General features: G+C 43.4%; 1 protein-coding gene across 1 annotated transcript in view; it reads left to right on the top strand.

Annotated features, from left to right (window-relative positions):
- Window positions 1–17,577, top strand: part of LOC146180480 (sphingomyelin phosphodiesterase-like) — a 34,657-nt gene extending 17,080 nt beyond the window's left edge. Inside the window, exons 5-11 of the mRNA XM_084577793.1 lie at window positions 1,800–1,910; window positions 4,282–4,362; window positions 5,782–5,869; window positions 11,387–11,469; window positions 13,495–13,687; window positions 14,560–14,750; window positions 17,296–17,577. Of these exons, the coding sequence (XP_084433919.1) occupies window positions 1,800–1,910; window positions 4,282–4,362; window positions 5,782–5,869; window positions 11,387–11,469; window positions 13,495–13,687; window positions 14,560–14,750; window positions 17,296–17,404 (856 nt within the window). The 3' untranslated portion in view covers window positions 17,405–17,577. The remainder of the gene's footprint in view (window positions 1–1,799; window positions 1,911–4,281; window positions 4,363–5,781; window positions 5,870–11,386; window positions 11,470–13,494; window positions 13,688–14,559; window positions 14,751–17,295) is intronic.
- Window positions 17,578–18,242: the final 665 nt, after the last annotated feature.

The following is an 18,242-nucleotide window of genomic DNA, read 5'->3' as shown; positions in this document are numbered from 1 at the left end:
CCGACTGCTTGTCCCGTTCACCTGTCGAGGCTGTGCGGGAAGACGAAGAACCAGACTTCCCCCTTATCGCAGCCGTCGACGCGCTCACTGTTTCGCAACAGCAACGTGACGACCCGGCTCTCGCACCACTTATCAATTTTCTGGAAGCGCGCTCTACAGAAGTTCCCCGTCTCTTCGCCAGAACGCATTCATCGTTTTGCATGCGAAACAATGTTTTATACAAGATCAACTTCGCATGACGAGCCCACCGCGGGTCACCTGGGGTACGCTCGAACTCTGGCCCGAATTAAAAAGAGTTATTACTGGCCAAACCTTGCGGCCGCAGTACGACATTACGTGAGGACATGCCATGATTGCCAGCGACGGAAAACACCGCCTGTGAGACCGGCCGGTTTACTGCATCCTGTTCAAGTGCCAAGATACCCATTCGAACAAGTTGGCATGGATCTGTTGGGTCCTTTTCCAATTTCTGATTCGGGAAACAGGTGGATAATTGTCGCTACAGATTACCTCACGTGTTACGCTGAAACGAAGGCTCTCCAGCGCGGTACAGCAATCGAAGCAGCGAAATTTTTCATCGAACGCATCGTCCTGAGGCACGGCGCCCCGACAGTTATAATAACGGACCAAGCCACTGCTTTCACTGCCAAGCTACTGGAATCTGTCATGCAACTAAGCGGCACTACCCATCGCAGGTCAACCGCCTACCATCCACAAACTAATGGCTTAACAGAACGTCTGAACAAAACTCTCGCCGACATGATGTCCATGTACGTGGATGTAAAACATCGGTCGTGGGATAACGTCCTGCCGTACGTCACGTTTGCGTACAACACGGCGCAGCAGGAAACAACGCAAATGACGCCGTTCTCCTTATTGTATGGCCGCGAAGTTTCGACAATGCTCGAAGCCATGTTGCCCCACGACGGCCGTGACCTCGAAGTTGGCGCCGAGGAGTTCACTCAACGCGCAGAAGAAGCGCGACAGCTGGCGAGGGCACGCATCCGGAACCAGCAAGGTCGAGACGCCCAGCGTTACGATCCCCGCCACCGTGTAGTGACTTTCGAACCGGGCGATAGAGTGTGGCTTTGGACTCCGATTCGACGTCGGGGACTATCGGAAAAACTTCTGAAGCAGTACTTTGGTCCATACAAAGTGCTCCGTCAGCTGAGCAACGTCACGTACGAAGTGCTTCCGGACGGCTTTTCTTCTACTCGTCGCCAGCAGAAATCCGAGGTTGTCCATGTCGTGCGCATGAAGCCGTACTTTTCGCGAGGAAATTAGCGCACCGCCTACCGCATGTTTCTTGCTTTATTTTTTTATCTCTGCTTTCGAATTCATCAAGTTGACATTTATTTTTTTTAGAGAGGGGGGGTAATGTAGCGTGTGCAACAACAGCCGCTAGGCGGCTGCTCATCGAGAGTCTCGTGCACGGACTCGAAGAAGTGCCCGTGGCGTTCGAGAAGAAGCTGAAGTTAGCTGCCGTCTCTCGGTGCTCCGACCCTGATCTTCTGCGCCTGCTAGCTCAACCCCCCATTAAAACCCAACCTTCTGGTTACGGGCCTAAACGGCTACGTGACAATATATTCAGCCACTGCGCATACTCCATACAGCTCGGTGTGATACGAAAATTTCCTCACTGCCACGACGTGCTTTACTATATTCCCTCGAGAGCTACAGAACAGCCCAGCAACACTAACCCAGCTGGATGCTAGTTGTAGTCGATCAATCGCATAAATATTAAGAAACTGTGGCACGAGCAAACAGCTAAATTATGCCCCGAACTTCGTGCTTCGCAGCTTCGCGCCGCCTGAACAAAAAGGCAAGATGTCGGCTTCGTGGATCTTTGGAGCCCTGGCCCAGCAATGGTCGCGCTGGCTACCCTCGTCGGCGACCGCTACAGTCCGCAGGTGAGCTTTTGCAGGAACCTTTGGAAACGTTCAGTTTCGTTAAGTGGTAATTTATGCGCTTATTTCTGGTTAATTATGAATACTTCCAATTCTGATGCAGTTAATCGCATTCTTTCTTTGGTTTTTCTTGTGGGGACCTGTGTCGGAAAAAGTTGAGAAAACGCGTACACGGTCTCGATACTATAAAAAGAGCTGAATAGAACATTGGAATCAAAAGGAGAGGGTTCTGGTAGGTGGGTAAATTACTTGGTGTTCTATAGCATCACAAAGGGACAAGACACAGGGGCTTGTATTTTCCCCTCTGTTTTTAGCGGTGTAGAAAATCAAACATTAAAAGCATTCTGCAACAATTCAACAAGATGCTATGAAAAATATTTTTGTTATATTTTCATGCGTGCATGGTGAGGGCGATGGCATCCTTATAATTTCGTTGAAGCAGTAAAGAAATAGAACATGGTCAATTGAAAACGTCAAAATTACGTGACAAAAAAACAGCAGTGTCCGTACGGATGCAACTGGCAAAGATCTGTTGTGAGCGGGTACCTCGGCGCTGGATTCAGTGTAAGCCCAGCCCATCAGTTCAAAGCCCATGGCAGTAAAGGTTTGCAACACAAGTGGTCACAAAACAGTAAAAAGTGATAACATGATTACCGGGAAACTTAAGTTCCGTCTGTTAGGGTTCGATGCGAAATCATTAATGGTTAATGTTTGCCGGCTACCCATGCGGATTCTTGTTCACGTACAGTACGGTCCACTGCCAACGCAAACGTCAAATGGCGGATCCCATACACTTTACAGAGGGCTCCTGCCGACAACTGGAAAGGATGAGCAGCCCTCTAATAAGGGAGTAATTACTCATTCACATCCATCCAAGAGCAGCCGTACGGCTACAAAGGAAAGGTATCAAGCTTTCTTAGAAACTTCGTAGTTAAAGAAAACTTCGTCCTGATCTGGGGATAGAACCCCGCACCGCCGTCTTTCCGGGCCAGTCTCTCTACCGACTGAGGTAACCAGGATGGCTAGCAGATCAGATGGTAGAGCGAGAGCGAATTGATCTATAACTCGAAGTGGGAATGGTGTTGGTCAAATATTTAGGGGAATCTCGCAAGATGGTGTAGCTTTTTGATCAGGGAGTAATTACTCATTGACTTCTAACCCAGCACAGCCTTACGGCTACAAAGGAAAGCTATACAACTTTCTCGGAAACTTCGTAGTTAAAGAAAAATTCCTCCTTAACCGGAGATTGAGTCCGGCATCACCGCCTTTTCGGGGCAGTTGCTCTACCGACTGAGCTGACCAGGACGGCTAGAAGGTCAGATGGCAGGGCGAGAGCGAATTGATCTATAACTCGAATGTGAATGTGAATGCTCAGAAAGAGCAGATGGTGATGCTTCCCCCGCATGCACTTTCTCCCATCGCTTCATGCCGGATCTTGCGGGAGCGCTTTAGACTGCTGCAACCAGACGGTCTCATGTTCTGTTTAACAGTAGATTGTGCTTTACATAAACTCCCCAACTCGTACTTCCACTATTTTGGAACCTGTGCCACTATTATGCTGCAAATAAAAATCAGCATGCAGTCTTGAGCAACCACATTTTATGGCAGAGCTCCCGAGGCAGTCGCTCTACCGACTGACCTGACAGTAACGGCTAGCAGATCAAATGGTAGAGCGAGAGCCAATTGATCTATAACTCGTATGTGAATGTGAATGTGAATGCTCAGAAAGAGCGACGGTGATGTTTCCCCCCTCCGCATGCACTTTCTCCCATCGCTTCACACCGGATCTTGCAGGCGCGCTTTAGAGTGCTGCAGCCAGACGGCCGCATGTTCTATTTAACAGTGGACCGTGGTGTACATGAACTCTCCTACTCGTACTTCCACTATTTTGAAACTTGTGTCGCTATTATGCTGCAAATACAAATCAGCATGCATTCTTGAGCTACCACATTTTATGGCAGAGCTCCCGAAGGAAATACGAAGCCCGGATTCGACGTTTCGATAGCGAACGTCGATAGCGGTATCGACGTTGCACTGTGGCCTAGGAGCAGCTGCTCTAACAAGAAATGCAAGGGTCCCAAGAAGCTGCTTTTCACGCCACCCTACCACCTCAAATTAAAGCTGGAGTTGGCAGAACCATCCAAATCGGCCATGTTATGGGATCCCGAGTAATCACGCACCCGACGACCAATTAGTTATTGTCATGGCCAAGTGCCGCCAGCTATAAGCATGCCGGAGATCTTTAGCTTACTGTGGCGCCGCAATATTTTCCGGCGAAGGGGGTCTGTGTTGCTTTTCGGTAAAATTGTAAAAAAAAAAATATTCAGCTAACACTGAGTGCAACCTAATGTGTATCACTTCATTGCCGTTATAGAGCGGGATTTTACTCTGCGCGACCTTTTCCGGGACTCAAGGTCATCTCCCTCAACACGAACTACTGTAGCAGCCTGAACTGGTAAGAAAGCTATCGTCGAAGTATTGTTCTTCAGCTTGGATACAATGAGATTAATGTTCGCACCCTTTTATATGAGAAAAGAGGAATATAGGCTACAACCAAATGAGGCATGCATAGCCATCGAACATCTCGCCGAAACGGCTGAAACATGCGTTATGCGTAAGGCGACATTTGATTCTAATATAGTGAGTAGTATTTTGCATGATACATTGTGGTTGCCGAAAATCCGGCCCTTTTTCGAATACAGAATGTGTCGCCGCGAGAATGATGCAAACAGGAGCAAAAGTGTCACAATAAACGATCACCTGTGCCTCTATGCTTAATGTATTTGTTAAGGAACAGGTTATTTGAGAAGAAGGGGGATTACATAATTCATACTTCTTAAAGCCCTAATAACTATAGGGTTTATTTTGTGGTCGTTAGGCCCATGAAGAGAGTGCGACTGACTGTTCTGCTAACATCTCTATGGTGGAAATACATGCAACAAGACGTGTTATTAATCTGGCTGCCTAACATGGCATTCAGTAATTATCTCTTTAGCTGTCCGCTAAAAGTTCCTGCCAACTTTAACTGACACTTACTCTCGGTCTGATTATTGAGTCGTAAGCGCAATCTTTTACGAAGACTGCATAATAGATGTTTCTTTTGCACGAAGATCCCATTTTTCAACCGAAAGTTGTATGCGAAAACATATTGTTCGCAAATTGTTTATTTCACCTATAACAATCAACATATCCGCACATCGTAGATCTAAGTCTCAACGTTTGTTGCTGCCGTCAAATACGTTCTGTGTTAGCTTGCTGTGGCAGCCATAACCCCTTGATGGTAACAAAACAATACTCTTTAAATGAATATCCTCTGACGCATTGAAAAATCTGACAAATCCTTTCAATACTTCGATAAAAGAATCTTCTTATTATTCCAGAGTCGTTTCATCCTTAAAACTACTATCCAATAAATCTTGGCTTGGGGAATATCCCTCATTATTCGCAAGGCCCATCATATTAGGCAACTGCAATAGCTTTATGATTTGTTTAAATACGTCCATAGCTTTTAGCAGGTCAGGAATTCAATGCTTACATTCCGCTTTTTTCTTTTTCTAGTTTTGATGCCTGTCCATGTGACCATTCAGAATAATAAGCTACGCCCCTTGAGACTCTTATAACAACCGATATCATAAGAAAGCATTGGAGATTAATGTCCCAAGTAAATAAATTTTACTCAGAGCAAGTTGCTTCACTTTGCTTCTTGATATAAAGACCAGCGCGAAGGCGAAATCGCAAGAATAAGAATACTATGAAAAATGACGTCCTAATAAGTGCTTTTTTGTAGTGTTCTGTTTTCCACTGTTTCGCACCTTCTTACCTACTTCAGCAATTACGCCAGGAAAGACTTACAGTCTCATTTATTTGAACCCAGGTGGCTTCTCATTAATGCAACCGACCCTGCACAGCAGCTAGAATGGTTGGTTAACGAGCTTGAAGAATCAGAGACCAAGAGAGAGAAGGTGAGTGCAAAGTACATCGGCTTACTGTCCTGTGAAATATCCGAAGGCTCTAAAGATTACTCAATTTGCACGCGTCGACCCTACATACACCTCAACTTTTAAATTTCCGATTTCAGGAGCAAAGACAGTGCCGTTCAATTCGAGTACAATACAATTATTTCTTATAAGGCAAAAGCCTTTTCGCTCATGCGCGCCGTATACAGAAAGAGCAATCAGTAATTGCTGTTTACACCAGCAGTCAAAGGAATTGTTCGTCTTCCACGGAAACCAAACCACTATCCCTAATACTTCCAGAAAAGCACGTAAACTTCTACTCCACGTCAAGCTGGCGACATAGATCGTAATTATCATTATTTGACGTAATGATAATAAAGGCGACGGTAACGACGCAGCAGTTAGTGCTAATGATAATGATTATGGTAACGATTACAAAACTGGTGTTTAAATTAAAATGGTTATGATGACAATAGCAATTATTCTTGTATAGCGTATAGATGATAGTAGAATCATATTTATGGTACTGATAACGATCATAGTAGCAATACCAGTAATGGCGAATTTAGTTGATAATTGTGATATAGCGATAGTGATAATGGTTAGGGTAGCGCTCGCAATGACAGTGCATTTAGTTGATAAAGTTGATGACAGTAGCGATTGAAATGATGGTATATTTAGTTGAGAATGACGATGATACTATTGATGTCAATGACAACGCAGCACTGAAACATTACTGTGAAGGTATTCTCGCCGTTTATATTTATCTTCCGCAGATTGAGGCGCCATCTGCGACCTTTTTTTAGAGAGCTCCATTCCGTTAGTTGAAGCTAGCCAGGGCATTTGAAGCGACATCCGTCTGCCTCTAAATCTATGGGTCAGCCGCAGCGCTGAGAAAAGGCTCCTGGAAATGTGTGCGTGTTTTTATTAGACAGTAAATGGTATTGTCTATAACTGCTTAATGAGCGTGCATCATTGAGCACCAATGAACAGAAGAAAGTTATGAGCAGTTTAGCATAGCTATAGCTATTTACCGTTTGTCATTGCTTTGGTTTGTTGTGCCATGTCCTTATTACTGTTCGTACTTTTCAAAGTCTATAGGGGGCGTGGTTGTATCACTGTCATGGCGTGCGTTGGGGTGATGGAGATTGACAGAAGCGCGCGTATGAGGAACCGTGCAGCGAGACGATATTTTTCACTGGCAGATTGAAGCGCTGAGGCCTGTTGTAAGGATTGAGCAACATTTAATTCCGGCCATGTAATAGGCGCTGGCATAAGAACTATGACGTACAGCGACCTTTCAGTTGAGTCGCTGTGCCTACAAAAAAGCGTGCGGAAAGCCCCACCACACGCCGTGACCATCGATATCTGCCGGAAAAAAATACCGTAAAGGAAAGTAACAATGGCGTAGTTTTTCTCCACGCACGTGCAACATTTCTGGTACCTTTACTTACATTGCGTACCCCGTCCAAGTGCAGTGCGTACGCTTACGCAAGAAATGCGGCAGGTGTAAACAAACAATCCAAATTGGGCAGTTTTAATAGTAATAATAATATCAATAATAATAATAATAATAATAATAATAATAATAATAATAATAATAATAATAATAATAATAATAATAATAATAATAATAATAATAATAATAATAATAATAATAATAATAATAATAATGTTTATTTGCATCAAGTAGAATGAACAAGATGACTGATTTACCGCGGTCGTATAAGTAGCGAATGCACGTGCAACATTTCAACATCTTTTCAACGGTCACACATGCGCTCCGAAGACATAGACGAACAAGAAACATGACGTGTTCGTCCGTGCCTTTATCGCTCCATTACGATCTATTGGAATAAAACACCTATCCTAAGCTGGAAGTACAGTTTTTAACTGTGCTTTGTTGGAATGCATACTAATAATTGACAGCGCGAATGGACATGGATGAGCACAGGCACAGAAGTATTAAGTAGTATTAGTTAACACCAATAAATATTATTATTATATAATTATTAGTTAACACGCTTTTCTTTGTGAAAGCATGTAACTGCATTGAAATATATATATATATATATATATATATATATATATATATATATATATATATATATATATATATATATATATATATATATATACCGGGTCTCCCAGCTAACATGAACCAAGGGTTACAAAATAATATATTTTAGGTGGGTCAATAAAACCAGTTGCATACAACTGGCAGTCGCCTTGCGCACTGCAGGAAATTTTTTGTTTTGCAATTACTTAATTAGCTAAATATGTTAATTTTTCTAATTTATGAAATATTCATCTTAGACCAGAAATGTGAATTGGAAAGTTGTAGGGCACCTTCAGAAACCCCCATTTCATTAATTGCGATAAAGAAAATCTCACGTGTATCTTTTTTTCCGGGCTCAGAAGAAAGCCCGCGAAATACAAATAATACCACGTGACTAGTGCATTTGAGCGCCGCGATTGTGGTGCTCTCAGTCGTGGTTTGAGCGAACGAAATTAGCTGCGGCCGTGTCTTCTTGGCCCCGTTAAAGCGGCAGGCCTATATGCCTGCGATGGCTTCTTCGCCCGCGTCAGACAGCCGGCCCACGTGACGGTGCGACGGTACAGTAGCAGCGAGAGCGGCGCGCCGACACCACCGACATTCTAACAAGGCCTCCTTCTCTCCCATCAGCGAACGTCACGACAAACGGATGAGCGATAAGATATCAGCCACTGAATCTGCGCATACAGGCTTGGGTAAAAGGGCGAGATGACATTATGTGACTCAAAAAAATTAGCGCTGCACCTTCATTTGCCGGTTCTTTATCGCCATCCGCATGTCGTGATGTAGGCTGCTGCGTTGCGCAGGCCTGGCCAAAATCGCGGTGGCGACGGGCGAGCTCGAGGTCGCTCGAACCATCGCCAACATTTCTGCCTGCCGCTGCAACGGGACCATCGGGTCACGGCCGCAGCTGATTTCGTTCGCTCAAACCACGACTGAGAGCACCACAATCGCGGCGCACAAATGCGCTAGTCACGTGGTATTATTTGTATTTCGCGGGCTTTCTTCTGAGCCCGGAAAAAAAGATACACGTGAGACTTCCTTTATCGCAATTAATGGAATGGGAGTTTCTGAAGGTGCTCTACAACTTTCCAATTCACATTTTTGGTATAAAGTTGATATTTATTAAATTAGAGAAATTAACATAATTAGCTAATTAAGACAGTTTCAAATTGGGCTAGTTGGTGGTTGTTATTCCTGTGCATTGTTGCGCTTACGTAGGAACTGGGACACAATTGCGCACATCTGTTCTGTGTCGTCTCCGATTGTGTCCCAGTTCCTACGTAAGCGCAACAATGCACAGGAATAGCTAATTAAGTACTTGCTAAACAAAAAATTGCCTGTAGTGCGCAAATAGGCTGGCAGTTGTATGCAATTGGTTTCACTTACCTACCTCAAATATATTATATTGTAACCCTTGGTTCAAGTTAGCTGGGACACCCGGTATATATATATATATATATATATATATATATATATATATATATATATATATATATATATATATATATATATATATATATATATATGTATGTATATATATATATATATAGGCATGATTTTAGCCAAAGCTTATTCAAGTTATTCTGCCTACCTTTGGAATAACGCAAAGTTAAACATCATTCATATTCTCAGTACTGATTTCATTACCTTCCATTAAATGTATTCACTTGCCGCCCTCCGAAAGCTTTCCTTATTGTCTTGCGTTGCATACTTCAGGAAAAATGGATTACCACAGAGCAAAAATCTTCATTGAAGGGCTCACTACATAGAAATTTGTAGTCAGTCGCTTTCTTCCCGGTTGGCAAATTCAGGATCCAAAGCGACTTCAGTGTTTTTATTCCTCTGGGAAGTAGTGCAAGTTTACTTGACCTAAAATTGGACGATTTGTGCACAGTGTAACATACACATACGATTGCTTTTCCCTTTTCGTGGCAGCATGTCCATCCCGCAAGCATTGTTGCCTGCAATGTGAATGTCGACCACCTGTGGGCCGCTTACGATAAAAGCCGCGTGATGGCGCCAGCCTCGCTGATAAGTTCGAATACGTCCACTCCGAAATTCAATGCCGTCTCGCCCGCTGTTACCATGCTTCAGCATTGTAACAATCCGACAATCCTAACTAGCGTTAGTTAGTCTCCATGCAAACTTAAGAGAGAAGATACCTCGACTTTAAATTTTCTCTTGCACTTACACCAAATATTCAAGTTCCAAAAAGAAAAAGAGACAGACCATTCAACAATATCGACCCAAACTCGAACTGTGCCTAGGTCTTATGTTTTTATATTTATTTCGATTTGATGGTTGGTTTTTATGAATAAATGAATTCATACAAATAACACTGATGTGGTTTACCACTGCCCAACCTAGAAGAAGCGAAACCTTTGTTAACTTGTTTAGGCTTCTTATTACAAATAATTATCATCACTCTCGCTAATATCATAATTATCAAACAATATGCCATCATTGTTATAGCTACTAGCTTAATTTTCATTATCACTAACTGCAGCACCATTTTCATTGCTACCATCATCATTATCACTAACTGCTTTATCATTATCATGGCTACTATCATCCTCACTCTATGAATGAGGACTGCGATCTGCTTTTCACGATCATAGCATTGAATATTGGTTTGCCCGCACTACTAGGGATCGAAGGGATTGTGATTCGGTTCCCGGTGGAGAAATTGTTTTTAAATGCCAGTATAGCCTTCGCTCGCAGCCACGCCTTATATCGAAAGTGAAATGTGAAAGCTAAAGCGACACCAAATTGTGGTGCACGATATTTGATACAGCTATGCTTTTTCATCTGACTCAATGAAGGTCAAATGTGAGCCATTGCTGACCCTGGCTAGAGGTGGGGTAGTGAAGCTTTCTCTTTAAAATCTGTGTCGCCTAGCAGTGCCGGCAGTATTGATGGCGAGCTATACATTTTAGGGCGACCAACGACCTTTAGAAGGGTATTCAGACAGTGCTGTACTCTGAATTTCTTGCCCATGGATGAAACTCGATGAAGACAACGATGCCTGAAGCAGCGCTGGAGACTGGCTGTTGAAAACGAGGGATGCTTGGACACAGCGACTGGTCTAACGCAATGGCCGGCAAAGATGATCTGTTCGCGTCGCTTTTTGATTAACGCAGGATGGTGGCCTTAAAGTGTAATAATTTATTTCCCCTAAAATACAGCGTTGCCACTAGCACTCAAGGACGGCCTGGAGATAGACCGTCAAAATTGATTAATACTATTTCTGTTACTAGCCATTAAAACAATAAATGCGGTTTCTCCTCGCTCGCATAACAGCGACAGAGAAATCGGATCATTGAGTATAAGTACTGTCATGCTGTGAACTTACTATAAATGTTCACAAACGGCTTCAGATGCAAACCTTGTGCTAGCCCAGAATTTCTGGCTTTCAGAGTACATTGAATACTCTAATACTATTTTTCACACGATATTATTTGCAGGTGCAGATCATCGCGCACATTGCCCCAGCCTCCTCCGACTGTTTGCACACTTGGAGTGATAATTATCACCGGATCCTGGAAAGGTGACTCAATCTGTGAAGGAGATATAGCTGCTCTTTCAATTATATATTCTGTTGCAGCCGGGATGGTGTGAGGTGCTAGTGCTAGTTACCTTTACATGTATTCGTGGGATCCATAGGATTAATTTATTCCTGGGCTAGAGAAAGGGGCTGCTTCACCTCCAGGGGAGAGGAGGGATCTAGAAAGTAGGAAGTCAGAGCGGTATTTGGCCTAGCGCTCTTGGGAGTCCGCCTCGGCGTCGGAAGGTGATTGGTTCGAATCCAGCAGCCAGAAATGTATAGCGGCAAATATCTACCGTGTTTGGTCTATGAAATGAGGTCTGAAAACTCTGATGCACTATGTTAGCAGCAAACTCAATTTCGGATACCTTATAGCTTGCAAATGTACATTTTGTTACCGTTTTTGACATGGAGTTTAAGTTGACGTTGATAGTTTCAGCCGAAGTGCTTCATTTCGTTTCTGCAAATTGTGTGTTAACATTTTTCTCAATAATTACTTACCATTATACTTACTGTTTGCATAAAAACCCACCCCTTGTGTAATGTCCCCACGGGGGACTTTTAAGGTTATAAACGGAACTGAACTGAACTGTTAAGGCGCTCAATCGCTGAGCCAGAAAACACGGGTTCTCTCCCAGCTATGGCGGTTTCATTCTAATGGAAACGGGGACGTCGGGACGTCGGTCACGGGGCGCAAGACACGGTAAGGGCCAGTGTAACGGGGCAAAAGTTTTTCACACAAGCCCACAGACACCACGGATTTAGGACCTGCCCTTCCAGTAATTGCTGCCACCTCAACCAACGCCGGTTTCTCACCCCGATATCGTTACCGCAACCCAAATGAATGGCGTACCCACGACAATCGCCCCATCTGTTTTACTTGTTCTCTGTTGAGGTCACCGATTTCACAACACTCAGCGTCGTCGTCTTCTCCGAGTCTGTTGCACTTCTTCATCCTCATCCCGAACAGCGAATACAGCTAAGTAACAATATATTTCATAGTTGATACACTTCAATTGACGATTCTAAGCAGACACACATGCAACCTGTTAGCGCTTTGAAAGACGTTTGCTTAAGAGTACTTGATCGTGCAGTCTTCTGGAGGATCGCGAAAATTACGGGGGCAGGTAATATCTGGCAGGCGACAAGACTGTGGGCTGACTGGGTTGTGAAATTTTACGATATTCCATAATACGGCCGAGCGGCTATATGCTGCCAAATCGTTCTACTCCTTTGATGTTATTAGTTGAGATCAATATTCAGCCTCTACAGTATGCTCGGACCCCAATAAGACGCGCTACCCCTGGGCTGCGCACACACGTTCACATAGCTTTAATAAAGAGAGGCTTTATGTTCATCCCGAATGGTCCTGCACGTTATGTGGCAGATTATCACTTCATGGTAATGACATGTGTGTGATATGAGAGGCAGGAATAAATGAGTAGTAGAAGTAAGTATCAAAATTCTTGTGTACGAACATAAATACTCAAAGCAAGCCAGCAGACAGGAGTCATAACGCTGTGATGTAAGACGCTAATTGTAGAACCTAAGTGGTCCACTAATTTTATTGGCACAGTAAGTTTTATTTCTCTTGCAGATGGCATTTGCGCAGAGAAGAAGCAATGGGAAAGTAAGCAGCAAAGCTAGAAGCTTATAACATTGGAGCCGAACATTAAGTAGCAGCTAGCGCCCAATCCGCACTCTTTGAAGGCGTCTGAGTAACTTTGTAAGAGATGCAGATCTTTAAAGTTTGAGAACGTTCACATCGCTATCAGTTATTGTGACAACGAGTAATTAGGAAGTTCTTATAATGTGCATACAATGCTAGAGTCGGAAGTGCGCATTGGAGAAGGTCGTCTAGGATTTTTTATCACGTGTGTATGTTCACTTCGACCTTTAGGATGTATTTAAGTTTAGTGCTACTTTATAAAAATGCCGAAATGCTCTCTTCAAGCTTTCTTAAAGGAGGTGAATTTACTATGCTTCAAGGTGTAGCCTCCTATGTCACCTTGACCTCATTGTGCCCAGATTTGAATCAACGGTGCAAGGTCAGTTCTTCGGTCACTCGCACGCGGACGAGCTGAAGGTGGCGTATGACTCCCGGCACAAGAAGCGGGCCATCGGCGTGTCCTACCTGGCGCCGAGCCTAACCACTTATGGTTCGGGTCACCCCGCCTTCCGCATCTTCACTGTAGATGGTGGCTACAAATCTGCTACTTGGGTGCGTACGATTGCTGGGCAGTGTTATAATCTGTTTACTCTCTCAAGAACTGTTTAGCTGGATCCGAAATCGAAAACAGAAACTACTACTGCAACTTCGGGAAATACATATAGGTTGCAGAATTATGATGCCGGTGGGTATGAATACTGCACCTTATACAAGACACAAACATTCAGTGACCCTGAGTGTCTGTGTTGCCATGTGCCTTCGCTCGTTTCAGTAGTCGTCTTTCTCAGATATGCACAAACTCAATTTTCCATAAAGACTAGGCCACATAATGAATTTTTTATAGTACGTTCTTTCTTTACCAGCTGTCGATATCTCACATTTCGTTAAATAGTGTAAGCTCTTCGCCTCCCTAAACAAAACCGCACTTGTATTGTTCTCTAGCATTTTGCTGCATTCTGCTTGCTGTAGTGATAAATTGTCCCTGTGTTGTTCTCTGCCTTATTTTGTGCATTATGCCGACTGTGGTAACAAATTTCCGAACTTAAGGCTATCATATTAATATCATCATATACCAGATCCACCTTTGAATAATTAAGGGGACCGATTTTTTGCAAGCTTGTAGCATTAAACGCCTGAAACCATCTTACTCAAGCGCCCGAGCACTGTCTGATATCAGTTCCATAGCATCAAGTTTTGATACGCTATCTTTGTCCTTGAATCTTATCTGGTCGACTAACAGACGATGGCGTATCACCGGTGTGCTTTACAAGCTACTTAATCTCTGAAAGGTGCTCAGTAAGTAACGATGGCCCCCTAAATTACCTCTAGCAAAAACGCTATCGTTCTGGATTGAAACGTTTCTGTCGTCAGCTTTGACCTCCTGCCGAAGTGCGTATTTTACTCATTTCATGGCATCACTGCAGTCGCTCCTGGACCATCACACATACATTCTGGACTTGTCCGTGGCGAATGCCCATCCCGACCAGCCACCTAAGTGGGAGCTTGAATACAGTGCACGCAGCGCGTACAACATGCCCAACCTGGAGCCTCAGCAGTGGGACAAAGTTCTCCGAAAAATGGAGCACGATGACGCACTTTTTAACAAGTTCTACAAGTAAGCACGACGAAACTCTCGCTGCTGAACAACTTGCTCGCCAGTCAGGAGAGACCTCATGCTGTGCCATCATGAACGATGTGAAAAATATTTGTTGGATTTTAAAAACCTTAGTTTGTCACGGTATTTTAAACCAGATATTTCTTCGTCATTACTCATAGTGGGCGACGTCACCTTATTCATTATCTTATATAATGACGGAAATCTCTTTCTTCGTTTTCTGTACCAAATACAGTATACATATCATATCGGCTGCAGAATAGACACTCTTGATATCCGCCTTCCATATCAAGTGTTGTTATAGGCGCGGCTTAGGTGTAATTTTGACCTGGCATCTCTTAGGAGCAGGTGAAAGTGGCGTGGAGATGAGTAAGCATCATTAATCCAGCAGTTATCAATCCACCATGGAGTCACGAAATATGAATATTTTTCTTCGCCTGCGTGCGCGCGTTATTAGTCCTTACCTGTTCATTTTCATGATGAGTTTAACTTTTTATTGCACTAGCGATTCCGCAGCTTCATTTCTTGACAGTGTTTTGTTCTGTGGCCCTGCAAAGTTTATTCCATCATTATCAAAAAGGGGCGACACCCAAGAGCACCTTAATTCCTCGCTAAACAGGCAGGAATCAGGGCAGTGAAGACATGTGGCACCCTGTACGGTGTGATTTTCACAGTAAAGGGACGCGTCCACAATCCTAGCTCAATCTTGAAAACAGCGTTTGAATATACCCAGCGTCCCAGCTAATTTCAGCCAAGGGTTAAAAAAATAAACACTTGCGATCGGCCAGAGAAACTACTTGTTTACAGGTGCCAGCCATCTGGTGTACCTTAAGATATTCCTTAGTTTCTTACTAATTGTAATAAGGATAATTTTCTAATTTACGAGTATTGCCTTTAGACTATAAATGTGCTTTGCAAAGTTAGAGAGCACCTTCTGAAACCCCCATTCCATTTATTACCGACAAAGAAAACCTCATGTGTACGGCTTTTCCAAGCTCTAAAGAAAGGCCGCGAAATACAAAAATATCACGTGACTGGCGCCTTCATGCGCCCCAGTTGTGCTGCTCTCAACCTATGTTTCAGAAAAGAATTCAACTGCAGCCTTCGCTCAACGACCTCGTTGCAACGGCAGGCCGATATTTCTACGGTGGTTTTTTTCGTGAGCTCGAAGCAGTCGGCGCACGTTACGGTACTAGTCGCAGCGAGCTCACAGCTTTGGCACCAACCATCGCCAACAATAAGCCTACCGCTGGGAAAGGGCGGGCGAGTCACGGCCGCAGCTAATTTTGTTGACTAAAATCAGGATTGAGAGTGCCACAGTCATGACGCACGAATGCGTTAGCCCATTGATATCTTTGTCGCATTTCGTGGCCTTTCTCAGAGCTTGGAAAAACGATACAGGTGGGAAGTTCTTCATCGGAAATAGATGTAATGGGGGATTTGAAATGTGCTGTTCAACTCAGCAAATCCATTGTTTAAACGGAGTGAATAAGAAAAAAGATCTTAATTAATATTTACTTAATAGAAAAACAAAACCTTCTTGTAGTGCGTCAGATGGCTGGCAGCTGTATACAATTTATTTCTTTGGCCCACCTCAAATGTTTCATTTTGTAACCCTTGCTGAAAGTTAGCTTGGGCAACATTTATGTTGCATTTACACTAAGCCGTGTAGTTCATATTTTTAGCAGGGAAATTTCGGACTTCGTTGGGCAATACCTGTTATAGTAAGCGTGTTAATAATGGTCATGCTAAGATTTGGCGCCGCTTCGCATATAAAGCAGAAATAGTCTTTTCAGGCAGATTTGTTATAACTTTGCCTCAGACGTCTTGGTATACAGACTCACTTTCCGTATGCCGGCTGGAGAAAATTATGCCCAGTTCTTATCTGATTATTGCTGCAAAGGTGCCTCCCTCCTATATTACCCCTGCATTGATAGATATGTGAAAATCAGTACCGCGTTCCCTAACGATAAACCACCAAAACTACTGGTGTTATCATAATGCCCAAACAGCGGAAACACAGAACTATGAACTCATTTGAATAGTCTTTAGGAGTTGGCCAGGCGTTACTATCACAATGAATCTCAACGCTACCGAAATGTATAGACTATTCCAAATGCGGTGCTTTTCTTTAAACAATAAGATACGTTTCGAAAAAAGCACATGATATTAGATAAAAGTGCCAATTGCCGCATCGCGATTAATGTTTCGTTGTTTTTGTAGTTTCAGTTGTTGTTTCTGCCATTTCGCATTGTTGCAGCTATTTTTTTTCCTTAGAACATCAAAGTTCTCATCAAAGTTGTCCCGAGCGTAGGAAAACATTCAGCTTTGGTTGACCCGCCGACCATGTGAAGACGCATTATTTGCTATTTATTTCGTAGTTCTTTTTTTTTTCAGAAATAGGCATGTCTAGCAGGTGATTTCGGGTGTACACTCGCATGCAAACACAAGGCAAGACAAAATGAATATACTCATCTTAAGACCGTGCTTGTACGGATCAAGAGCTGCGAGCTAAGCCACCACACCAATTTTTTTTCCCACGCAGGTTCTACCGCAAGGGCGCACCTGAAAAGAAGCGTTGTGGAGCATCTTGCCGGAAGAAGCTTCTATGCGAACAAATGACCGCGCGGTCGTCAGACCTTAAGTTATGCTGAACACTCTCCTGGAAGACAGCGTCGACTGGAGTTACCTAAACATCGCAACCCAATTGCATTACGGCTCAAACGATAGCTTTTGTGGGGGCCTCGGAAGCAATAGGACAATGTGTTTGGTTAACGTATTTCGAATCGCACAGTGCTAGGCCATGTTTCATCTGCTGCCCAGTTTAATTCTTTACATGACAAATATTCGCGTCAAAAATAGGTGAGAACCTTTGATGCAATGCGCTGAAAACGATAAAAAGCGAAAATATTTCAATAATTTATAACTTTGAGGTAAAGTATCGATTCATATTTGGTTTAAACATCGTCATTGTATCGCTTTTAATCAAAACTGACTTTTGGACGTCGCTTTGCACCTGTCCACAACTCTGTAGAAGGCTGATAGTTAATTGCAATCACAGATGTCAAGAGGCTGACAGGCTAAGCGACAAAACGCCTGAAATCGGCAGTCATTTGCGCCGAATCGGCTATTTGCAGCTAGGGCCTGGCAAGAGCAGCTAGCACAATGCTGACAAACACGAGTATACAGTGTACCTTGCTCTCTCATGCGCGTGTCTTCCACTATAAAACTGCCTACTTCTAGTAGGAAGAGCCATTTCTCGGCAGCAGTCCTTATTATTCCTCACCCTATGCTAGTTCGGCAATTGGAAAAGAGATCTGGATCTTTATCTGCAGTTGCAAAACTCTGTTTCGGTAACAAGTACATAGGTTGTACCAGAATAGTTTCGAACCTCGAACTGGCATTTACCATAAGATGTAATGCATGTCTGAAGAGTTTTTATGTCATATAGGGATGCCAATTTTATATACTGTTTACATTCGCAAAATCACC

This window comes from Amblyomma maculatum, chromosome 8 (genome assembly GCF_055883805.1).
Source record: "Amblyomma maculatum isolate TAMU_Amacu chromosome 8, ASM5588380v1, whole genome shotgun sequence".
NCBI classification, from domain to species: Eukaryota; Metazoa; Arthropoda; class Arachnida; order Ixodida; family Ixodidae; genus Amblyomma; species Amblyomma maculatum.
The sequence above is the reverse complement of the archived record's forward strand: the minus strand, read 5'-3'. Positions and strand labels throughout refer to the sequence as shown.